At 40.1% G+C, this 26,363-nt stretch overlaps 1 protein-coding gene across 1 annotated transcript in view; it reads left to right on the forward strand.

The window, feature by feature from the left end:
- The window catches only part of CRB1 (crumbs cell polarity complex component 1), a 109,188-nt gene that overhangs the window by 24,874 nt on the left and 57,951 nt on the right, over positions 1-26,363 (forward strand). The window contains exons 3-6 of the mRNA XM_075095511.1: positions 10,063-10,647; positions 16,591-16,786; positions 20,174-20,313; positions 21,542-21,724. Coding sequence (XP_074951612.1) covers positions 10,063-10,647; positions 16,591-16,786; positions 20,174-20,313; positions 21,542-21,724 — 1,104 coding nt within the window. The remainder of the gene's footprint in view (positions 1-10,062; positions 10,648-16,590; positions 16,787-20,173; positions 20,314-21,541; positions 21,725-26,363) is intronic.

Here is a 26,363-nt window from a genome sequence, read left to right on the forward strand (position 1 = left end):
TGAGGATGTCCCCAGCTTTAATGAAACTCTAAGAGCAGTGCAGGCAGGAAAGGTATTGATTGAATCCCTGGGACAAAGACATTTAACCTGCAGAATCACCAAATCTTTTCTGTAAGCAATAAAGTTTATCAATCACCTAAATAAATTGTTTCAGATTTTGAGCACAATAATTTTTCCATGTTCTTTGCCTCTGAAGAGCTGGTAGAAAGGCAAACTTGAAGCTGGCCCCCAGGTTCCCACCACCATGTAGCGTGGTTGTTGCTTACCTGCCTGTTTATTTTCCATGTCCCTGTGTGGAGGAATCCTGTTCTGTAGTATTAAGAATAAATTATGCTATATGAATACAACTAAAAAGAAATTTCATCACTTCTAAAGGAAGATGGGACATCTCATTACACTCATGTCTTTACTTTTCTGCAGAGTTAGAAGATAAGGATGTGGAGACATACCATGAAACTATTAAAGAGGAAAGTCGTATTCAGATGGAGTGTATACAGAGCAGGGATTTCACAGCAGAAATCAGTTCAGTTTCTACATCAGGATCTGCATCATCTTCTATAATGGATATCAGTTACATCCTGTGACTGATCAGCCACTGTCCTTCAGCTTGTATAAACAAAAATATCTGTGCATAGTAAAAGCATGACAATCACTATGCACTAGCAACTTAAAATGCAGTGCTGTATTGCTAAATGTAAAGGTAAAGAAATAGTGGATGAACTCTTTTATTCACATTAGAAACCAGTCTGTTTGCATTGCTAGTAGCACCATGCCTTTGTGGCCATTGAACCTAAAATCCTCCAAATTCTATTTGTAGGAGCCCTGTTGAGCTCATGGGCCCGATTCTCCTCCTGTTACCAGCATAGACAACACTAGGGTATGATGCCAAATAAAGTGAGAGCCAAAAAGCGTTTACTGCGTTGAAGCAAAGGATAGAAGCGAAGGGGGACTATGAGTAGAAAGCGTTTACCTCATTTTCAAGGTGTTTGTTTTATTTGTCCACTGCTGACAACACCACTGACAGGCTAATGAGCTGTACCCATTTCCCCCTTTTCTCCAGTACTCTTGCAGTAGCCAGAAAGCAGCCGTGTGTGCGTGCGCACACCGAGCGAGTGCCTTTGAACTAGCACCCCTCACCACAGCGCAATGAAACAGTCCTTGCATGGCTGCTTTGTAGGAAAAGCACGTCAAATTGTTGCTGTGTTTAGTATCGTCAGTCGGCACAGCTGTAAGGACTGCTGCTGCTGAAGTGCTCATAGGGTAAGGAACTGTGGGACTGCACAAAGGTAAAAAGGCAGTGAAGGAAAATAACAGCCAACAATAATGGCCTTCATTCTTGGGGGGCAGCACCTGATTAGTGTGAGCTTGCAGAATTGTTTGGAGACTAGTGAAATGGAGACACCGATTGAATAACCAGTTCTGTAATTTTAATTACAGATAGCTTTAATCTTAAAGTGTTTACTAAACATCTTAGCATTTTAATGGTATTCAGTTGTTAATCTTAAGCTGATATAGTTCTGCTTTAGAAAATAAGTTGTTAATAGACTTTCCTTGTTTTTGCTGACACAAATACACTTGAAAACAAAATGGGCTTTTTTGATAGAAATGGAATATTTGTGTAACCACCTTTTTTCTTTTCTGCCTGTATGTGGTGGTGGTTACTATGGTAATAATTGTGATTCAAGATTTAAAGCCTGCAAGTGGTTTCTATAACAACATGCTAGGATGTTTAGGACACACAATTGAAGTTAAAGATTCAGGATTAACCCTTTAGGACCACAATATTTGTAGACACGACAAGTGCTTGCTTGTTTGGCAAAAGTTTGTTCATACCTTCCCAAGGTACACTTTTTCATTGAGCAGACTGAGTAATAATTGAGTGATAATTCCAGCTACAGATAGAGCAGGTCAGGTCAGTGTTTTGGGAGAGGGGCAGGGTAAGGGTAAAATAGTGTTAGTGCAACATTTAGGAAATTTGAGACTTTAGTCTGGGAATCAGAACTGTGTGGAAAAGCTGAAATTACCTATTCACAGAGAATCTTGATGGAAAAGCTATTCTGAGGGCTAAAATAGCCCCTTACCTGGCTTTGTTTTATCCAGGACACCATGGTTTCATGTCCTTTTCTTCCCCATCTGCCGAATGCCGATCCATGAATGGCATCTCTGCCTTTCAGTCCATAGTGAAGGTATCCGAGCCCCATCTCTGCCACTGTTGGATTATGCAGCTGTGCTTATCTCTTCCCTAGTTCTTCAAGATAGATGAAGATTGAATATATATGGACACCCACAACTTTCTAAGGCTGTCTTTGCAAGGAAGTTATTGTTCTAGTGATAAACTATTTTCTAAGTTGTGTGCTGCAGATAAACTGAGATATGCCTAGTTATACCAAAGCCAAACATTCTTCAGTGCAGCACTAAACGCCTTGAGCAATATTTTAATATTTCCAGTTGAATGTTAATTATTTCAAGATCTCACCAAAGTCACAGAGCTTGATAGTTTAGTGACACAGAGTCACATGCTTGTTTTAAAATCCATGGGGAAGTTTTAAACAAGCAATGAAAACAAGCATTGAAGGTTCTCGTTTCTAACTCCAGACACTGGGCTATCTAAACCCTTGCTACTGTCATGTTATCCCACAACTTCTTTAGTGAGCTTATTTGATCATAAGGTAAGCCTTCAGTTGTGAACAAATGTTGTATGATGTTGTTGAGTCAACAGAAGACAGATTGAAGTAATAGCACTAAGAGAAGCAATGGTTCCTTCATTTATCCCAATGAAATTTTCTTTCTAGTGACTGACCACAACCAAGATGTCAATTATATAAGCTATTTTAGCAAATTAAAAACAACAAAAGTTACCACCCAACACACATTTTCTGGGTGTTGTTTTTTTTTTTTCTAAAAAAATAGAACACTTTTTTTTGCTATTGTAATTTGATTTTTTTTCCTTAGGAGTATTTTTAGACTTTCATTTCTCAATTCACAGACCAGGATATCCATTTTTTTTGCTATCAATTTCTTTCCAAAATGTATTAGTTAATAAAAAGGCAGATTTTGCTGTGAACTGCTTTGTCTGCATTATCTGGTGTAGCTTCCGACTTTTAAGTCAAACGTGTGAAATAATAACTCTTTGTTAAAAAAAAAATATTAAAAAGAGAAGTCCTCCTCAAAGCACAGTACACTCATCAGTGACTATATGGGTATCAAGAAGTTCTCTATCTTCTCATAGTCTTGTGGGTTTTTTTGTGTTTGGTTTTTTTTAATAGAAAATAGACTGGGTCTGTTAAGAAGGTCAGAAAATCGCCACAGTGTATGTAAAAGACCCAGAAGCTGTTAGCATTGCGAGCTTCTGTGAAGCTTAAAGTCCTCCTTCAGGGGAAGAAGGCACATATGAAGAATAGCATTGCAAATTACAACCAGCCTCCAGGCATGATGAGATGATTAGCAAAGTGCAGGCATGACCACAGTCAAGTGAACTCCAGTTCATAACAGTGTGATTAGCAGTGATTGAAATTTGATTTTAGATTCTGCTGCTGATTGTGTATTTCACCAACTTGTAGGGGGAGTTGTGCCCAGAAAGAACAAATTGTTGCTGAAAGACATTTCTGCCAAAAGCAACCCAACACACTTTGCTAGGTTTTGTTTGTGGATTTTGAACGGCTAAGATTGCTAATCAGATTCTCAGAATCGGGGATCCTCAGTTTACTTTACTTTTGATTTTATCAACATAACAATATTTTGAGAAGCACACATGAACTCTCTAGCTGTCTGATTCAAACAAACAAACAAAAAAACCCAACCAAATTATCAGGAAAGATATAAGGATGAGCTCTTCAAAATTACCTGCTTTACTGAAGAACACTAGTTTCCTTACCAGGAGTCAGATGATCTGCGCCAAATTGCTTTAACCTTTTCAAAACTCCTGCCTTGTTTATGTTAACTTTCCAACTAATTTAATTTTGCCCTCCTATGCTCATTGTCATGCACTCCCAAGACCTAAATTGTTTTGTATCACTTCAGTGGTTTCTGATCAGTAAGAAGACTTTATCAGGCCAAAATAATGCATTTTTAGTGCTTATTATTTATGTAGGCTCAATTATTCATACACTAACAACATCACTTTAATGACTTCAAGTAAGCTTATCGAAGAGGTAAAATCTGCCTCTTTCTCAGCATTTCTTATGTTTAAAAGTTTGTGCCTGCTCTTTTTTTAAAAAAAAAAAAAGACGCAGGACTTGATATGTTTCTGGTAGTATTGGTGATTTGCCAGTAGATGGCAAGCTTTACTGCAAAGAATTTTACTGTCAAACATCTCATCTGCAAAAGGATTTAACTATGGGGTAAAATGCTTGGCACTAATTCCTCTTGTAATTAGATTAATGTACCAATGTTTATAAAGAGACTGATAATTACCTCAAGTGTCAGTCAGCGTAAATCCAAAGTGATCAGCATTTTGTTTCCATTTTTCTAATGTTGCATACAAGTTTTAAGACCCTCTGTCAGAACAAGTCACTGCTAAAGAGACCTTAATTTCTTAGGAATGAAAACGATTCCTCTGCATATCTGAGCTAGAACACGAGGCCTTTTCAGGTTAACCCTCTGCAATCTTACAAAAAAATCAAGCTCCCTGAAACACTGAAATGTTTCTGCCCTCTTTCTGCAAATGTAGTAGAGCATATTCTTCAACCATGAGCTCAAACTGAGCCAGCCTTTGCATTAGACACCACCATACTCTGCTACATCGCATCACAGAGCATGGGGGAGTTCAGCTTCCACGCGCTATGATCTTCCTCTCTCATTTCCACATAGGTCTCAATAGTTCAACAGGTTCCCAAATCCAGCCTTCCACATTACTCCAGAGCAGCACGGAAACTGAGTTTCGATGGGGCAGAAATAGAAGTAGCATAAATAACTTGGCTGAAATAGGTGGAAAATGGTGCTCTAACTACCAGCCCAGGATCGAAGGATTTTCTGAAGCACACTCACATCATTTTGGAACATGACTTTTCTCAAAAAAATCATGGGACTGTTCTGGTGAACTGCATACCCTTTGATAACCACAGTATGATAATTGCATAGCCTTTGATGATCACCTTTTGAGATGTAGTTTTGCTGCTGGGACAAAGCTACTGTATAGCATCCCTAAAAAACTCTTGGTCCTAGCCTTTAAGTCACAAGTAAGCTGAAACTCAACAGTGATTACATCTCTGCTAAGACCTTCAAAGCTCTTATTATCTGTATAGCTCCAGAGGAACACAAAAAACATGGCACAGCACATTAGAACAAAGATAAAAGTCCAAAAACTTTATTGCTTCACTCTAAACTTGTACTGCAAATCAGACAAAAGCATCCTCCAGAGAGTATTGCATTTATTGAATTGTCTTTTGACAATTTCTGCATAAGAAATTTGTTTTATAAAAGCCAGAGGAGTTGAAATTAAGATACTAGTTTAAAAAAAAAAATCCAGGAAAGGCTGCCTGTTTCATGTTTTTCCCATTGTGGTGTCACCTTGGAGACAAATTGGTTGCCTTCACTACAGGCTGTGCTTTCAGGGCTTGCTTTCCTCTTATTTTCCATCCACTATTACTACCTCAGAGAGCTATGAAGCTTTTTAACCAGTGCTCAAAGCTAGTATGTTACTATCAAAACTGCAGACTGGCAAATGCTCCAGTTTCTCTCACACACAGGCATTACAACAAATTGAGTTGTTGCATGCAAATTATCTCTGAAAAAGTAGTAATAATTAACTAAATTGCTTCTCATGTCACAGTGGTCCTACTTAAGCAGCACTTGAATGATTGACCTCACCTCTTGTAGTTTACACAGTACAATAGTTAGATAATGTTATAACTTAATCATAGTTCATTTTGTCAAATTTGCAATGCTTCTTCAAACATGCACTTTTCATGAATTTTAAGTAGGTAGACAGACTGACAGGAAAGCCCTTTAAAGTTGTGCAATCCCAAGAAAAATGTGGGATGCAAAAGTTCCTAAGGAACGCAGTTTTGCTCATTTTAACAGTAATTAATAGATTGCAGTGAGCTCTTTATTATCCAGGCTAAAGAAAAACAACTAAAAACATGGGTAATATACAAAATTATGTAAACTAGGATATCAGAACGTACGTGAGGGTGTGTTGAGGAGGAGAAAAGTCCTTGATACAGTTGACTGAGGAGCAAGCTAGTGCACCATGGACAATGTCTTGAATTTTGCATTCAGTGAGAGCTGTGAGCTGGGAGAAGCACAACTGACACCATATTAGGATGAAATATCTGCTCCCAGTGCAAAACTGCATGTTAAGATGTTTGGGGACGGCCATGTTAAAGGCAGGATAAATCAGAAGTACTGGTTTTGTCCTGTTTTCCTTCAAAGAACAGGATGTAGATCTCCAGTTCTCGTTACTGCTAGACAATGTTTAGCTTGCTTTCTTAATCAGGTCTATCTTAGCCTGCATTAAATAAAGATAATCTTTACCAAGAAGAGACCATAACTTTTATAGGTATTTCTCCTCCACATCTCTGGTATATATGAGCATGACAACAGCTAAAAATAATTCAAACAAAAACATTTCTTTGGTTTTACTTATATATGCAACACCCCAAAAGAAACAACCAAGATACTATTTCTATGTAATCCTTAAGACCACTGTTAGCTAATTTTCAGTCATGATGCCACTGTTACTATCATTGTTACTACACAAATCTCTGTTCTGCTGCTTCAAGCGAGTATTAACTAGGTATTTGACTCAGTAAATGTACCTATTTATGAGCATCAAATTCATTCAAGGTTGGTGCTTTTAATTTTCAGAGGCACTGCTGCTCCTTTGTACACCTCAGGTCAGAAGGCACAACAACAAAGCACAGATAACTTCTCCAACCTCCCCATTCATTGTCATAGTGTCATATCTACATAAGCTGTCTTTCTTAAGGCTAGTAGAGCCTTCTGAGGCTTTCTTCCTCCACTTCTCCACCCTGGCAAAAACCAGATTAAATTATATTCTGTATTAAAATATACATTATGAAAATGCACCCTCATCAGACAGTTTGTACTCTCTGGCAATCCCCAGTGGTGGGTTGTTATCCTCACTTGGCCAGCCCTAGCCTCTCACTTTCCCAGCTAGCCAGGGATCTGTCCCAGGATTTTATCAGCATTGGTCTAGCCCCAGTTGTCGGGGCTTTTCTACGTGCTGCTTCTCTTTCAGTGCCCCATCTCCTTCTCTGTAGTTTCCACACTCCTGAATCTCAGTTCCAAGAACCAGGAAGAAATTAGAGACTGGTGGTAGATGGGTCTGAATATCTCCAAGAAGTTCAGCTCATCCACAACACCCTCTGTGCACAGATGTACACTGTTCTGCCATTCATTTTCAGTAACTGCTGTAGGAGACACATACCCTTCATATTTCCAAACAAAACTCCAGAATAAAAGTATAAACTGAAAGAAGAAAATAGGATGTTTACAAGATTGTCATACAGATCATTTAATGCAACTTTCGTTCTCCAGACCACTAGTCTTTCCCTTCTGAACCACTACCTTCAGATTTATTTCATAGATTCTTGGCCAAGATACGACTGCTTTTTTTTTTTTTCGCCTCCTGTGATACAAATAAGTTTTTTTCTCTAGCAACATGCAAAATACTTATTTCGAGTTTTAACTCTCATATTTTGAGGAATGTTACATCATAATCACATTAAAAGTTTGATAGTATTCAGATGTTCACTATACAGTACAGGATTTCTTATAACATGGTAAGAATCAGCTGTAGAAGAAAAAACTGTAGTGGTGTCGTGGTTTAGCCCCATTCAGCAACCAAGCACCACGCAGCCGCTCGCTCACTCCCCCCTGGTGGGACGGGGGAGAGAATCGGAAGAGTAGAAGTGAGGCAACTCATGGTTTGAGATAAAGACAGTTCAACAGGTAAAGCAAAAGCTGCGTGCGGAAGCAAAGCAAAACAAGGAATTCATTCACTGATTCCCATCGTCAGGCGGGTGTCCAGCCATCTCCAGGAAAGCAGGGCTCCATCACGCGTAACTGTTACTTGGGAAGACAAACGCCGTCACTCCAAACATCCCCCCCTTCCTTCTTCTTCCCCCAGCTTTATATACTGAGCATGACGTCATATGGTATGGAATATCCCATTGGTCAGTTGGGGTCAGCTGTCCCGGCTGTGCCCCCTCCCAGCTTCTTGTGCACCCGGCAGAGCATGGGGAGCTGAACAAGTCCTTGACCAGTGTAAGCGCTACTTAGCGACAACTAAAACATCTCCACATTATCACCGCTGTTTCCAGCAAAAATCCAAAACACAGCCCCATACTAGCTACTACGAAGAAATTTAATGCTATCCCAGCTGAAACCGGGACAAGTGGATAGAGCTTTTCTTATTATACTCCAGATCAGGTTTTCCAATTTGATCAGTAGAAATTAAAATACTATACATGCATTTGGCTTTTTAGGTCTGTATTTGTATAGTCCCTGTCTTCTAGGTGGTTTAGGTCAGTAAATAACTACTTGCCTTTCTTCTCTCCATAATCACCCTATGAGGTTTGATCTGCCATCGTTTCATTTTACTAGCATAGTATTTGGAGGCAACTCCAGGATTTCTTCTACTAGCTTCTCATCAGCATTCAAAAGCTTGACCTTTAGACCAGGAGAGAGGTCTAGAGCAAACACCCCATTTGCAATCATCCCTTTGGGTCTTACCATCTCCACAGCCTTGAGTCAGTGAATAACAAAATTCCCAACCATTGCAGGATGTGTGCTGACAACACCGTTTCCACTGACCCATACCAAAACAATGGCAAGTCATGACAGAAGCAACATAGTATTATGAGATTAATTTAGTGATCAATAGAACCCCATTGTACTCTTCGTCTGTGCTGCATGTGGGAGACCTGATGATAGCACTCACAAAAGTACTCAAGCTTCAGTCTACCTCACTCAATATTGTTCGCAGTGAAGCTGTGATTGCGGAGGATTCAGTCCAGGTCAGCACACCTGATTCAGGCACTCAGTATTTGGCACCTTGCTGCTATTGCTTAGTACGCCTAACGCTGAATTTAAGGCAGCAGGTATATACCTACACATGTATGCTATGCTTATCTGAATACAGCCATTTACTTTGTTATGGAGACAATTAATCATGATTTTAAAAATTATACAGTTTCTTGTAAAAGAAAACAAGAATTTTGCCATGAAAGAACATCCTTCACCACTTTCACTGCTTTAACTGTCACTGTTTCTAAGTCGTGGGTTATGAGTAATGCTGGTAACAGCTCCCTCCTCCCAGATTGGGAAGTGAGAAGTAGCTATTGTTATTGTCAGCCAGTCTTTATGGCAGCAAGGGATCTCCAAGTGGCCTTTAATTACTGCCAGGAGCTCAGTTCCTGGAGGGTAAGGAAGATGTTTACACCGTGTTCACCATGTCCTTTCAGCCTCAGAGGCTGGAAGGCTCTCGGAGGGCTATTTTGAATCTCAGGTGTTTGGGAGATCCTTTGTGGTGGAAATGTACAGCTGTCAAACTACTATTTATAATCAGGAAGTCAGACTCAAAGTGCATGATGGTTTGAACCACTTACTTGAGTTATAACTGCATCTGAGTAATTTAGCTTTGTTGAAATCTAATACAAAAAAACTTCCACCACAAAAGAATACAAAGTGGTATTGAACTCAAAAATGTAGCTCAAGTCCTTTTTCCTAGTAAAAAAAAAATTGTCTTAAATATACCTAAATGCATTCCATACTGTTGGAGATCTGCTGACAACCACCAATATTCTTGCAACGGTACTCTTAATATAGTGTTAAGCAATCCTTACACCCAGGCCATGGTTGTTGGAAGAGGCGAGAACAGGAAATTACAACCTACTCATATTTTCATAATTGTTTTCATTTTACATTTATTTGTCTACTGATACTTGTCACACAGTAATCAGCCCTGTTTTCTTCTCAACAAGCCAACAACTGGAGGTGTTGGTTTTGAAACACAGTTGTGTTGAGTTGCACTACTTTCACTCTTGTTGACTCCCAGTGCTGTGGAATTCCTCAGGACTTTTTCTGTTTCCTTTCTAGAGTCACTTTGCATGAGGAATGATTCCAGGTGCCTGTCAAACTCTTGCCAAAAGAATTCTACATGCATTGCTGGTCATAAAGACGATACTTGCAGTTGTGCAGGTGTATCGCTGGACAGTGTGGAGGAACTCTGCAATAAAACCTCTGATCCTTGCTCCTCAAACCCTTGTCTTCAAAATGCTACCTGTTTAAGCTCTACTGGGAACCTCAGCTTTACTTGCGAGTGCCCTGCTGGGTATAACGGACCTACCTGTGAAATAGCCGTCAGCATGTGTGACACAAACCCTTGTGAGCATGGAGGCACCTGCCAAAATGGCCTGGCTGGGCCCACCTGCCTTTGTAGCGCAGGTTACACAGGTACACTCTGTGAAATGGATTTTGATGAATGCGTTTCCGAACCGTGCCACAATGGAGCGGTGTGCAGGGATGGGGTTGATGAATATTCCTGCTACTGTGTCCCAGGCTACCAAGGCAAGCACTGTGACCTGGAAGTGAATGAATGTGTGTCAGATCCATGCCTGAATGGGGCAACATGTCTCAATCAGATAGGACAGTATGACTGCATCTGTCCTCTTGGATACACAGGTAAGCACTATTAAAACAACTTTTTCTTTGCATCATGGAGAACCATCATAATTCATGGTCCAAGTTCAACTCCCCCACCCACTTATTTAGTCATATCTATATTAACACCTTGCCTTCAGCTTTGGCACCAGTGGCTGTTGGTGCATTATGTGTTACCTTATCACTGTGAACTACTGGTATCAGAGAGAGAAGGCTTAAAGAAATCTCCCTTTTACCAGAAACTACAGAGCAGTTTCGTGAACAACAAGCTATGTCACAGGGCTAGGTTAACTTCCCTTCTAAAAGAAACATCCTCAAAATTCCTGTCCTCAGAGTGCTATACATAGGTTTTGGCCCTCAGACAAAGCCTATGTTTGACAGGGTTAAAAATTAGGTCTAATTAGACTTGCTTGATTTGCTAATCATCATAAACTGTACTCTTAAACCTAGACATTTCACATTAACTTCCTCTCCTCTGCCTGTCCCACAAACAGAGGACTCATTTGCAACTAGAACATTATGTAAGTGAAAGAGAAAGAGAAGTATTATCAGGTTCCCAAACTGCCCATTTTTTGATAATCCCATTTTATGTGGCTCCATTTTTAAGGTATGGGTATGAAATTTCTTGCCTACTTCCTCTACTGGAGAGCATATAATCCTTTCAGGAGATTGTTCCCTTCAAATTTCAAAGCTGTATTCAGGGGTAGGTCTGCAAGAGGTAGCACACTGAATCATTAAGAGGAGAAAAGGGGAGGCATTGTAGTGATAGATTTCCAGTCAGGTAAGCAAACTAAAAAAAGAATCATACAGCAAAAGGGGAGGGGGGGGGGAGCCAGCTATTGCTTCAAGTGATTCAAATGAATAAGAAATAAGAGATGTAGTTTACAGCTCCATCCTCAAATCCCCATGCAGGAGGGGAAGCCAGAGGTAAAAAGCAGCTTTCCTGTGTCTGACACAGCACTCATTGGAAGCCAGCCCTCAGTTAATATCCCTCATGAGCATGGAGAATGTTATTTGAAGGAAGCTTGTTACCTTTCCGCCACCCCGCTGCTGCCGGCGGGTGCCTGAGCCCAGGCCAGCCGAGGAGAAAACTACACAACCAGGGGAAAGCTGAAGAGCAGAAGGAAGGAAAAACCTATTAACAACCAGCATGGTTACTCTGCAATGATCAGACTCAACCCAGACCTCCTGTTGTATTCAGGAAACTCTATTTGTTTAACTGGCACTGTTAGTGGGGTCCAGGCCTGGATCTATAGCCCAGGAACTCAGTTTGAGAGAGGCAGAATATACACCTTAGAGACAAAGAGAGAAAGCCTAATAAAATAGTAAAACCCAAACAAAAAGAAATGAAGATTTAGATCAACACAAACTGCTGGAGGAAACTCCCTCTGCTGGAGTCTTTCCACTTTTCATCATGAAATTCTGCTGTTTCCCAGGCTGATGCACTCTGCTCTCACCAAAAATCAAGCGATGTCACTGAGTGCTCCACACTCCGCACAAGCAGAGTTAAGAAATAAGAAGAAAGCCAAGGACAGAGAAGAGGGCTAAAATACAAAGCAGAAGAGGCTGTAGTGTTTTGACATGCAGCTCCAGCACTGCTTCCTGCAGCAAAGAGACTAATCATAATAATTCTGTAAAGGAGTAGCAGACTGTTCCTTCAGCAGTAAAACACCAGCTTTTAAAGGCTACTTAGCAAAATGATTTATCAGAAGCATTCTTTTTTGTTGTTTTCTGCACCTTGCTGCAAGTTGCGCTAAATGCACAAGCCAGGGGGATTACTGGATGGAAGACCTGAGGTGTCCCCACTGGTAATAAAAACCCTCATTTACTCTGTCAGGGGATCTTGCCAACCATTATTATCCTGGCCTGACACCATGAATTACTGTGGAAGTCACCCAGCCTCATCTCATTCCCCAAGATGTTAAAAAGGTTATATCTCTTTATATGTAGGTAGAGAATGTACAGTAAATCTACAGGAGTAATGTTAACCAAATGCTTGAGTTACTGGCTGCAGTTGCTACTTGTTTCATGGACTATGACTGCTATTTCGTATGACTGGTATGTTGCAGCACTTCTTAAAATAGCTGAGAAATGTCACACATAATTCTTACACAAATGGAAGAAGTTAGAACGCACCAAGAGCCAAAGAGTGGAAAATTCAGCATGAAATGCACAGTTTCTATGATAATGCTCTGCATGTGTGACATTATTTACAAGACATGTGTCACACAGCTGTTAAATAATGAAGCTCAATTGGTTTGTTGAAGTTTTGCTGGCTACCTTAATCAAATGTGTTTTTTTCCTCCATTGCACTAATTGCACTTGCTTTTAATTCTCCCCAGCCGAGGATGGTATAAAATCCTGTTATTACCCACAGCTAGGTATGTTAATCACCTTGCTGGACACAGCTGAACCCAGTCCTCCATTGCTAGCGAACATTTTAGTTTGAACTGTCAGGGGTGCGTGGCAGTTCCAAAAACCAGTCTTAGCCCAAGCAAGAGCAGGAGAAAGTGTTTTGGTGACAGACACAATAGGTACAATGGGCTAGATTCATTCTTGATGAAATACCTTTTACTATGATGTAACCATAGCTGGGATGAACTCTGTACAACATGAAGAAATTATTCCTGATGGATCTTTAAGTTCTCATGCGGTATTCTTATCAATAATATATACGCCATGCAAATATTTAGAGTAGATGTGTCGTAAGTCTAAAGCACTTAAAGGCAAGCAGAGGCATGGCAGGCTCTACCATGGGATGAAGCACCTCAAATACAGATATCACTTCCCAACAAGCTCATGGTAGCATCACTGTGGATATCGATAGCAAATGGCATTATCCACCCAACAGCAACTGCCAACAAAGTAGAAAGTCTCTTTCCTTCTCCAGCTTTCAAGTTTCAAACCAGTGCTCCCCACCTCACACCCTAGCCAGCCTAAGCAGAAGATTTGGCCCAAGTTATCAGCTTGCTGCTGGGATTCCTAACTGCAAGACTGTGATGTGAGAGGATCCCAGCAGTACTGGCTGTATTTCAAAGGGTTTTCAAAATAAAGATTAGCAGAGGGCGCATACAACCAAAGAGTGCTTGCCACAGTTCATAACTTCCCAGCGCTGAAACCCTTGACTGGATTTAGTCCCACGGTTCTCCTCCAATTGTGTCTGGTTAGTACAGTGTTGTAATACCTGTAACATCCTATGTCTGTGCGCGCACGCAGATAACTGGTGGTTTGTATAGACCTGTGTGCAAAAAGGACAAGCCTTGCTCCAAGAAACTGAACTCTTCCCTCTATCTAGTTTTTTGATGAACTCTCTTCCTGCCCTTTCGAAGCTGACGCCTCAAAAATAGCTATCTGACATTCTCCATCCAGATGGTGCACATAAGATTGCCATATACAGATTGAGGAATTTTGGGACAGTCTTCTGAACCTGCCGTGCCCGAGCACAGCACTGCAGTGCAGAGGAGTGGGAGGAGTGACCAGGATACCAATTTCCAGCCATAATAAGAACACAAGAGTCCACCTGGAACTACATTGAGCCTGCAAACCTCTAGCATCTTTGACCAGAAGGTGACTTTACAATATATCTGTAGGCAGGCAAGCCTGAAAATGTTGGCTGTATCTCTTTCATCCTCACCTGCATTTACTTTTTATTGACTGGGGCTGTACAAAAAAGTGCACAGTAAAACTCATTTAAAAAGCAAGCAGCATAACAAATAATCAGTTCTTCAAGGAAACTGCAAAAGTCATAAATATCACTTATATCCACCTGCCCAGTCTTTCAATTCAAACCACTTGTGCAGTTCAGTATCTACTGAAAACACTCTGCCTGCTCTAGGATGGGAACCCTTTGCTCTTGATGCTGCAGCCCCATGCAATAACTGTGTCAGGGCTTGATGGTACTTTTTTTACTTTCCAGCATATGATATTTGGCATACAGCATATTTACGACAGAATGTTAGACTGAGGTGCAAATGCAGATCTAATCTTTTAATCTCTCTTCTTCACATATAAGAAAGCCTGACAGGAGATTCAGTGGAGGCTAGGAGGCAATTCCTCCCGTTTGCATGGCATATCGCATTGGCTGGATGCATTATACAGAGAGGAGTTTTCTTCTGAGGCAACATTGCCGAAGGCAGGTTACTGGGCTTGATACATTAAAGACATGAACCAAAACAACAACACTATGTTCCCATGTTAATTGTCAGGCTGTTCTCAGGCCTGTAGTTTTAAATTTGGCTGAACTGAGGATCAGTTGAACAGGGCTTGTTTTGTCACATGATTTTTAGTGTTCACAGTAAGCTGTTAACAAGCTCTGGCAGATTTACGGTCACTAGACATACTTCTGCAAACACACTGTTTACAATTACAGTGAATTCACAGGGCAATGACCACAGAGGGATTGCTGACTATATCTGGATGTAATGTACATTACCATAAATCCATGAGAGAGCGTTCCTGTGCTAGGGTCTCGTGGCAGGCTCCCCCTGAAAGTAGTGGCTAACTGAATCGGTGAACCTTAAACTGGAGGCACAGGACCAGCAACTTCACCCATCCTCTATATGTGGTCTGAAGAAACTATAAAAATATATTCCCTAAAATTACAGCCCTAATATTTCATAACTGCTAGAAAAATGAACTTGCACTGTTATGTTTCAATACAGTGAAAAATAGCTATGAGCCAACATCCTCAAATTTTGTTTTGGTATTTTAACATGTTTCCAGGTATTTATCCAGAATAAGGATTTTTTTTTTTTTAAAGACTCTGCATTCAAAAGGGTCAAAATAAATTATTAGTCAGTAATAAGTAACAGTGCTAAGTATTAGTCATCTCAGTGTTTTGAGAAAACTATCCTTAAAATGTATAAATTTTACAGCAGAACAGATCTGGCAAAAACAGAATAAAGAAAGAATGAAAGGCAAGCTCCTAAATAAATTGCTAATACAATACCCATCATCAAAATGTGTCTAATCCCATCTTTTGAAAGCCTGCCCCATCATCTTGTACTGAAAACTTTACTTCTCAAAAAAGAAAAAAGGAACCTATTCTCAGGACTGCAAATTATCTTTCAAGAAGGAAATTCCCCTGAAAACTATTTAAAAGACTACTGCTACTTTGGTAAGCCAAATAAAAGAAAGGGAAGTCCACTTAAAAGCATGTTCTTCATTACAATTTTCCATTTTGCATCTGTTTTGTGGCTGATACTGTAGCTGGTAAAACAAATCAACTTGGCAGGTGAAAATTATTTTTAAAATATCACTCCTTATTACTCAAAATACTAAATAATTGCATAAGCATACAGAAATAATCAAAAGCCAATGATCAAACAAATTATCATACCTGAAATAATCAAAGCAGAAGCTGCGAGACATTAGTTATTAAATTTTCTCAGTAACTCCTGGACTGCGCTACAGATGAGAAAAAGGAGTGTATATTTAACCTGCCAACTATCATAAATAGCTGTAAACTGATATTAGTACTGACTTAGTTCAATTATCTCTTTATATCAGCTCTAAGATTCTGACCTGTTGCAAACATGGCATCATAGAGCAATTTATTTACACATTGCTAAATCTTAAAAAAATTAAGCAATAAAACACAGCTAAACAGACAGCTTTCCAATTAATTCAGTTAACTGCGCAGCTTTAAGCGGACTCTTCTGAGGTCATTAAATTACTAGTCACTGCTGTACAGAACAGTTCAGAACAGTCACTTCTGAACAGAACGGTTTGCTCTGTTTCCACATTCAAGCTAACATAAAAAGTTATTAGCCTACCTATTCTTGTGAATAACAGCTGGTTTGTTCTTTTGTAAATTCTCCCAAACCTTGAAAAAGAACTAGTCTTGCAAAGAACATTAAGGAAGGAAATACCTTTTAAAAATAGGCAATTACTTAAAAAAAAAAAAGGTAAGATTAATATTGTACTTCTAAGTTTGGGGTTTGCTTGTTTTCTTTGCTTTTGAAGGTACAAACTGTGAGATGGAAGTAGATGAGTGCTCATCACAGCCGTGCCTGAACGGTGCGACCTGCCAGGATTCCCTGGGGAGCTTCGCCTGCTCCTGCACGCCAGGCTTCCTCGGAGACCTCTGTGAAACCAACATTGACGAGTGCATCAGCCAGCCGTGCCTCAATGGGGGACAGTGCACAGATTATGCCAACAGGTATGTCTTCTAGTGAGTGACACTAATGCATGGTGCTCTTAGCTCCTCCTCTGCAGACGGGAATGCTACGAGAGCCTGGACTGCCAGGTAGCTGATTTAATTTCAAATTGTTGGTTTCACTCCTTGATCCTACACTGATTTCACTTTAAAACTGAAAAGAATTAAAGAATGCAAGTCTGGTGTCAGAGCCAGGAGGACAACAAAACATTTAGGGCCGAGACCAATCAATTGGTACATCTTTCACATTTGTACTTTTACATTAAATATTTACAAAGTGTTGTTTGTCTGGCCCTGAGGACTGTGATTTACAGATGAATTCTGTTTCTAACGCTCATCAAACTTTAGTTTCCAAGAGACATGTGAGAGGGTATATAATTGAATTTGCCAACGGCAGCTGCCCTCACTGACAGACAGAAGCATTAGGAAAAGGGGCAGAGGAAAACTGTAATAATAGTAACCATCATAATAGATATCCTTAGCAAATGGGTCTTTATAGGCATATAGGACAACAGCTCCATATTCAAAATCACCTGCAGTCTATGGACAAAGGAAAAAAATATAAAGAGAGTACAAGGCAACAGAAGGTAAATTTCTCCACCTGATGTTAATAGTCCCATACAGAGGTCCAAGTGCAGGACAGGCAGCCAAAGCTTTGGCATTTGTTCACCAATACTGGCTTTGCATACTCAGCATGACATTCCCAAAACTTAAAATGTGTATGTATAAGCTCAAGTCTATGTTATAGAAAAAAAAAACTGAAAGTTCATGAGTATTCATGCAGGCGCTCCCCTCACCAGTGTAAGATTTGTCCTCTACTGTGTATTTTCCAGTTTTTATAAAGCAGTTTTGAAGATTTTAGTGCTGCAAACATCAGTCCAAAAATCATGTCAGCCAAAGGCATGCTCAACTTGAATGAGAGGGCGAAGAGATCACGTTCTGGGAATGAGCTTTTGTACAGTAGTGACATGGTACCAACCTTGCGGAGCTCCTTTTCAGCAGCACTGAATAACTCTGAGCAGGACAAAGCAATTTACTGTTTTCCAGTGTAGCTAAAGCATGACAGCAGGGAGAAGGAGGTCACCTTGCACCCGACTAGTTCACAGCAGACCCACTTAGTAACCTGCGAGCCTTTTGAGGATACACGCATGAGGTGAGCAACTGGGGTGCTCATTCAGGCCAGACTTAATCCTGCTCATTTTTCTTCTAGCTTTTAAAGCTGAGGTACATGTAAGAGCAATTTTAATTGGCTTGTAATACTGCGGGATATCTGGAGAACGATTGGAGCTTTTTCCACATTTGTTACATGATGAAAAAGGTTGGACAACAAAGCAATTCAAAACAGAAGGGTGTCTAGCAATTTCCTTCTTTTGGTATATTTTTGGGGGTTAAGTGAAGAATTTTAGTCTTTAAACAGTAGTTTTCCTTTTCTGACTAATGTTACCATACAGCTGAGGCTTTTGTGTGTGCCACCAGCTCTCACAGAAACGTGCGAGGTGACAGATTTAGCATTTAAAGTTGTAAATACAAACACTGAACCAAATTCTCTCCCAAATTTCAGACTGATTCTTCCAGTGAGGTTTCATGAATGCAACAATGTAGAATTTGTTCTTTAAAAAGCAGTTTCACATTATTGCACATTTTGTATTTAAATTCAGCAACTTACAGAGGTGTCTTAGTTGGACCTACAAAACCTGGTGTGCGCAGGCACAGGGGATACCTCTGCATGCTCCAAGCCTTTTTTCCATAGGAAATACTGCTAGGACCTTCAATGCTCTTTTGATTGCATAGGAAAGAACATCTGCACTTATTTCTTTCTGCATATTGTGAGAACACCAAACAAGAAGCCCAAGAAATACGCTAATTAGAGTATCTAAGAGTTTCACTCTTAATAGAAAAAGGCATCTGCCTGCTCAGTCACAGCCTGCCCAACACAGGGTACTCTCCAGAATCCCTGAAGATCAACAGCAACATCAAACACTCAAAGACACCCAAGAAAAAAGGCACACAGGTGAAGCTTCACGTTAAGCAGCAAGTTGTGAATATTCCTCACTGCCCCTTCATTCTGGACCAAAGGGAAAAAGGAGCATGGGCTGAGGCAGAAAAAGTTTTTCACCACAAAGCTGAACAGCGCCAAACTGAAGGCACATGGAGGAAATGTGTGAAAAACACAGCAAAAGAGACTTCTGTTCTGAGAACATAACTTGGAAGGAAAATTATTTTTCTGATTCACATCTTCCTCATTACTTTTTATATCCTAAATTCAAATGCCACCTGGTCTAAGTCATCTCTGATTTTGATTTAAGAATAATCCATACACTAGTAATAAACTGGCCTACCAGAAGTTTCTGCTTATGTACACTTAAATAGCATAGTAAAAAGTTTACACTTTTTGGGTTGGTAGGCTGCAGGAGCCAGTTGTTCTCCGATACTCCCTTATGTTCAAGAATTTCATTTTCTCTCCATACATTTACTTCAAGTCTAACACTTGGATATTAAGCACAGAAACTATCAAATATTTTGCTCTTGTTCAGCAAAATTCCCCATTATTTCAATTGTACAATAACCAGTGCATCATTTTAATGCAAAATAAACCAATATAAGAATAAATTTTTGTTTCTGGTAATTATTAGACAAAGATCATCCAAGCATGCAACTAATACTTTATGAAATAAGCATAGGAGTTACATATTTTATAATAATTATCTCACCGGGGGAAAAAAAAACCCACAAACAAAAAACCCCAGGCATTGCTGATTACCTGCACATTGTTCATTTATATATACACTAGTTTGTTTACTTCTAAACCCCGAATAGTAACATTGCTATCAAAATGAAGATCATATTACTGCTATTATTGGAAGCATGCAAGCAATTGACATTTTTGTACTAACTTAACAAAAATATTGGCTTTCATCAAAGAGAAAATATCACTTAGTCAAGGAACAGAAATTGCCCAATTTTTTTGTCAATTCAATTCTACCAGTCCCAGAGAAACGAATACTAACACACTTACTGCCTCTCCCCTTCTCATTTTGTGAATAATGTCAAGCCTACAAAAATTACATTGGAAATGACAGAAACTTTTTTCCCCACGAAATTAAAAAAAAAGAAGAAAAAAAGATCAATAACTCAGAAGAAATGATCTGTCAAAACCGATTTGAATTCACAAGCAGTTTTTTCCCCCAGACAAAACCACGTTTCAGGAAAAAGCTCGGGTTTTGTTCCCAATGGCTGCGGTTTCCCTAGAGTACCAGATGGTGATCTCGAGCCTGGCCTCAACTGTGTAAGCTTCTAGCCAAAGCTACCCAAGAAGCCTGCGTAGGTTTGGGAGCAAAGACCAGATCTCCTGACTTCCAGCTAGAATGAACATTGCTTTCTGTGTTGCAGGTACAGCTGCAACTGTACCGGTACTGGATTTATGGGCATACACTGTGAGACCCTAACTCCCTTATGTTGGTCACAACCATGCTACAATAACGGCACTTGTGAGGACAATGCTGACAATTACACATGCCACTGTTGGCCAGGTAAGGTCTAAGTTCTCCTATAAACACTCTCTTTCCTTGGTAGTAGATATGTCCTCAGTTTTTTCCTCATACAGTAAAAGGTTGAAACTATGTAACCTTAAAAATACTCTATGGGCTTGTGTTTAGACAGGCTTCACTCATCATCATGAGCCCTACGTGTAAGTTGCTGTCTTTCACAGCTAAGGATTTCCCTGCACAGCAGAAGTTGGCAAAACCAAAAGCACCAGTATTATGGAATAAAGACAGGAAATAAGTCAAAGTTGGGATCTATCTTCCAGTTGCTTAATCCTTCAACCCATGTGATATCAATGAACCATTGCTGCAGCTGACCCTTTTTAACTCCTCAGTAATATGGCCTTTAAACCCATCTAAAAAATTACTTTTCAGTGCAAAATATCATCTGTTTGTAAATATAAATTAAACTGGGTATTACATGGGGAAACTGGTCTCCATATCACCAATGGAAGTTCTTCTGTCTAGCAGTATGGGGTGAAACACATGGGGCTGTGTTCTCCTCTTCCGGCAATGCTTGCATATCTAGCCGTTTGCAAAAAGGCTCCCTCCATCCCAGTGGGGACACAGACACTGTGCTCTTCCAGACTCTGTGAATCTTTCGGCACACAGGCTAACTACAAGAAAGTCTCTCTAGAAAGTTTAACACCTGTGTCCTTACTGAGGACACAAGAGAACAGCACACTATGAGGAGTAAATGCCACAATGTTGTTGGACTACACAGTTCTTAGCGCATTAGAAATGAAAGTATTAGACAGAGCCTGTAGCATTTTCCAGAAATCAGGGAGTTTTTTGGCACTTCAAACTCCAGATAAAGCACTTTACAAACACCAAATGATTTATACTCCCTGACCTCCTTTGTCATAAGGAGATGATGCAAAAGCAAAACTTCACACAACCTGAGAGTGTATCTACACCACAACATAGCATCTTGTTATCCATGCAGCTCTCCACCTTACTTTCAAAAAAATACCAGTATCTGTAGAGCACAGCAAAACTCAGCTAGGCAATGCAGAATAGCCATAGCAATATCCTGCTGCTGAGCCCGGGCAGGGAGCTGCAAGGAAACGTTCACACCTTCAAGAAGCAGAGGAAATCTTTTAGCACACGACAGAGTCTGAAACCAAGTGCATCTAATATTCACAATAATATTTTCAGGTCTGGAATGAATGGATAGCACATCAATTAAACACCTTCTCCTCGTGGCTCTCCACAGGCTATGTGGGTCCCCGCTGTGAGGAGGACATCCGGGAGTGCAGCAGCAGCCCCTGCCTCGCCGGGGGTGAGTGCGTGGAGCGCTCCTGGGCCGGCCACTACGGGAGAGTCCCAGGCCTGCCACCGGCCTTCAGCTACGACAAGGCCGAGGGCTACATCTGTAGCTGTAAGCCGGGCTTTGCCGGTAAGATTCCTTTGGTGAAAGCTTAGGAAAAGATGTACTGCAGTATTCTGTTGTTTAGGCCTGGCCGTAAATAAAACTTTAAGTTACATGTTTTAAGGGGCCATAGTGCAAAGGGTCCCTCTGGTGGTCACCGTACACACATTTCGGTAGTGATTTGTATGGAATAAAGGGAGTTGCACAAGTTGTGGACGTAGCAAGAGAGCAGCGGGCTCCAGGTACAGCCCCTAAGGCAACGCAAGCAGCAGGAGAGAGGGAGATGGTCTCTTCTGTAATCTTGGCTAAAAAACTTCATCGTTCATAACTGCATTTGCTTGAATTATGCCATAAACTTCAGTTAATGGTTGTTTTATCATAAGCTTGAAATTCACTGTGCATAGGTATTCTATTACATGTATGAAATCAATTAATAATAAAAAGGAGGGTATTTTCATAAAACAACCATAAAACAAAACTCTCAAATTTTCGGTGTTTCTGTCCTCATGTAATTCGACATAGCGCTGGGGACTCACAGGAACACTTCTTCATCTAAGTACAAGAAAACATTTTGCATAAATTCAGCGGTGTAGTGTGTTGGTGATATTCTACAGCTTAAATGAAAAATAATTTCAAGTTGTGTGCATAGCTGTGTTATTAGGGGAAAAAAATCCTATCAAAATTACAGATACCCATAATCCTAAGAAAGACGATGCGTTGAGATTTGCATTTAGCACAACCTACACTATTTAGTAGAACCACAAACAAGCTGGCTTTGCATTGCACACTTCTGGGTTTACAGTATTTTTCTGTCAACCCCATTCCCTTTTTCCTTCTGAAGGAAAAATATTTAATAGGTAGATTAATTTAACTTGTCTTCAGTTTCTCATTACATTAATATCCTGAAGAGCTTACAAACTTTCCTGTGTCTCCCAGTGGGTCGCATGACTGACATCTCCAACATAGCAGATACAAAAATACATGGAGAGCACAGCTTTCACTCTGAATTCCCAATATATTTTTTCTTCAAAGTGGCATTAGGACTTGTTTGCTTTTGTTCCGTCCCTTCCCCTTAACTGTCATTCCCTATTCTGTCACTAAGTGTTGCTGTTGTACTTTTGTTTTGCCTAAGAGAGTATAATATGAGGCTCCAATTAAGGCTTGCAATATCCCCCAGGCTGTCCTAAGCACCCTTACCTCTTCATGTGCCACTTCTTTCTCTTTGCATCCTTCCAGTTCTCAAGTTTCTTTTCCTCCTCTCTTGCCCTAATTTAAAAACTCCTGTGCTCTGGCAGACAACCTGGAAGGTGTTTTCTTGTTTAATCATCATCCTTTATCTCCCACTTCCATATCAGTTGTCTTCACCTGGCTTGTTTGCCTGATTTGGGTCATGATTCTGTTGGTTTCATCCACATGGAGGACTCTTTTACTCCCTAGGGAGTCAGTGGACCCATGTACTGGCAGATTCTAATCAGTCTGGAAAAAAAAAGTGTCAGAATCTGTTTAAATGAATTAATCTTAAATCAATTTTTTTCAGTAGGTAAGCTCCTAAATCACAATGCATTACTCTCCAAAGCATGACTGAAAGAAGTGCTGGACACCCTGAAATTTCTGACTTCATATAGAAATTACATTACATTTTTTAAAACCTTATGTGAGTTTAGTTGTTGACATACGTGTTGGATATTATATATAAATTTCTTTAGAAAAAAACCAAAGTAATTATTCTAACCAAACAGTGTGCCTAGGCAGCTGGAGGCAGGAAGAACATAATATTTAACAGGGATGGCTGTAAAAGCTGCATGTGAAATATCATTCAGTAACATGCTGCAAAATAATAGCAAAACAAGGTTAATCTTGCTACTCTTGTCAGCTCCTTCCCTACCTTTGCTTTTCAGCAGGGCCTAAATTTTAATCTCTTTTCTTGCTGGCCTATGTGAGATACAATGCAGTCAAGCAATTTACATATTATTAATATGTAAACCAGCAATATTGCTCTACTTGGCACTTAGCATCCTAGGCTCCCAGGCTTTGCTCCAACAGCCCTTAGGTATAAAGCAGCCAACTTCCCCAGTCCTCCAGTAGCACTGTGCATTTCTCTCCCACCGTTCTCCTTCCTCCGGGTAATCTGGAAGTGGAAAGTGCTCAAAAAGAGCCTCAGCCTCCTTGTACGTCAAAAGCGTTGACACAAAAAGCCTGTAAGGTGGACTGGAAACGTTACCTTCTGATGGTGATAAATCATGTCTCTAATTATAGCCAAATTCATAATCAATAAACTATATGTTTTAATGGGAATTAAGGAAGATTCAGAATTAGAGTTGATAGCAGTAGTATGATTCAAGGTAGCAGATGAATCCCTGATCAGGATCACTCAGTATATGGGTGCTTATCTAATGTATATGAACTAACAGTCAAGTGGAAAAAAGGTCAGATCCTTTCATCTGGGTGTCAGTACATCTTACTGACAGCCAAAGTCCTACATTTTTGCGGCTGTAGGTCAAGAGTTCTTCCAGTCTTAACACCTGAATAGTTGTATGTGCTTTAGATATAAAACTTCAGATTCCTATTGAAACAGGGCAAAGATTTTCTTTAATAAATTGCATTCAATATTTTATTATACCTCTTTCCTCAGTAAAGCACTTCTGAACATTATAGTCATACTTCACTGTTCAGGGTAATATGAAGAAATAATAATCCACATACCCTGCATTGTAAGGGCCTGATCCAAAAGCCATTGAAGTCTATATAAAGAATTTGAGGACAGTTACAAATTTTGTAACAAGCATAAAATGGCATCTTTGAACTCACTGGATAAGATGGCAAACAAATTACTGTAATTCACTGAAAAAAAATGAGAATATCTACCTTTTGGACTACAGTTTTTAGCCCCAAGGGCAGGAAATAATGGAGCCTAAACACATGCCTATGTCAGGGTAGCATATTTCCCCACCCAGCTGGGAGAAAGGAATAAATACTATCTTGTTATAGATGGTGATCACTCAGGTGACTTGAAAAATAGTAAGTAGTCCTACTAAAAGTCTTGGAAGGAACAAATCTGCAGCCAATATTATTTACACAAATTGATTCTTAAAAATAAAAAATAAAAATCCTAGTGTGGAGACTTTATCCCAGCTAGGAACTCTTTGAGGCCATTGGATATACACCTTATCCCAGATCCAAGATAGAGAATTCCTGTGCAGGTTCTACAAAGGGTTAAAACTTCTCCAGCTCACTTTTAAATCAAAAGGTTCAGGGATACTCAGATTTCAAGAGGTCTCAGTAGTTCTGCAGTAGCAAGCCCTAGATTTTTTATATTATGTTGGTCTGCTGGCCCCCTAGCACAACAGTACTTTTAATAGATTGGGCTTTCTTTTAAAGAGCTTGTGATTTGTTACTGCTAGCTAAAGGCAACAGCTACCCTAGAACTGTGTCCTTTCATACCGTGGATATATTGTATTGCTCTAGCACTGCACATTTTTTAAAAAGACTGTTATTTGAAAGGTTAAACTTTGCACTTTCCTAATGAAAACGTTGGAAAGGAGAAGGGCAGAGCTATGGATTTGGTAGTGACTCATTTCACCAGGTTGTAATAAACTTAACACCATGTCAAAATTAAAGAGCCTCTGAACTTGCAAGGTCTATCAGGTGACACATGCCAGCATTGAACTGAGCCTGAGGAGGGGTGAGTGTGCAAGGCTCCCCATGCCTCGAAAGCAGTGCTGCCCATGGTCCCCAGGTAGGTGGCACAGTGCCACTAGCAAGGATGAAGACCATCCATTTTGCCTCAGCAGAATGAGTGTAAGAGGAGCAGAGCCCACCAACCTATTTGCAGGCAGGGTGCCTGCTGCCTGTTGACACACAGATGAGCACTGGCTGCTGAGGACCTACCACTTCTGGTGTCTTCTTATCAGCTATGTGCCAGTTGCGCCAGCAGCACTTCTGCTTGCTTTGGCATCATGAATTCCTAGTGGTTTTTAGCCTTTTCGTTTACATTTGTCTTGTTTTCTGTTTTTCCCTTTTAAGTCTCCTTGGCCCTTTTCCCAGTCTGTTGGACTGCTGCGAGAGAAAATTATATGATCAGACTGGTGTCGTATGCATACTGAATTCCTGGCATATGCATGGGTGAAAGAAACTGTCTCCTGGAGCCAGAAGATGAGACAGATAAATGGCCAGTATGGGAGAGAACTGAACACTCAACTAACTAAAAAAAACCTCAACCCAGATACTGAATTGTGAACATCATGGGACCAGTGCTTAAAAACGGAATCATTTGGACTTTCACTCTGCACTTAAGCCAGGGTGAAAGAAACACAGAAGCACACAGGGCATCAGGCTTCTGTTTCCCTGCACGTCTTTAATGCTGCTATAGGCAGACCACCCAGCAGATGACAGGGTAGACTATGTCTCAGCCAGCCATACTCCTCTCCCCTGGCCTGTGAAAGTATTATACAGACATAAATACTATTTATGAGTAATGGGTAGGATAGTAGGCACATTATCACTGACTTGGGAACTTTAAAAACATACTTTTTTTTTTGGTTTATTTTTTAAATCTCCTTAACCATCAGTACAATTATCACAAAGCTGCCATCTTTCTTAGATATAGAGATGTGTCTTACAAAAATGAAATCAAGCAGATGAACACCAGAGTTCTCATCTTGTCCCC

Source organism: Phalacrocorax aristotelis, chromosome 6 (assembly GCF_949628215.1).
Source record: "Phalacrocorax aristotelis chromosome 6, bGulAri2.1, whole genome shotgun sequence".
Lineage (NCBI taxonomy): Eukaryota > Metazoa > Chordata > Aves > Suliformes > Phalacrocoracidae > Phalacrocorax > Phalacrocorax aristotelis.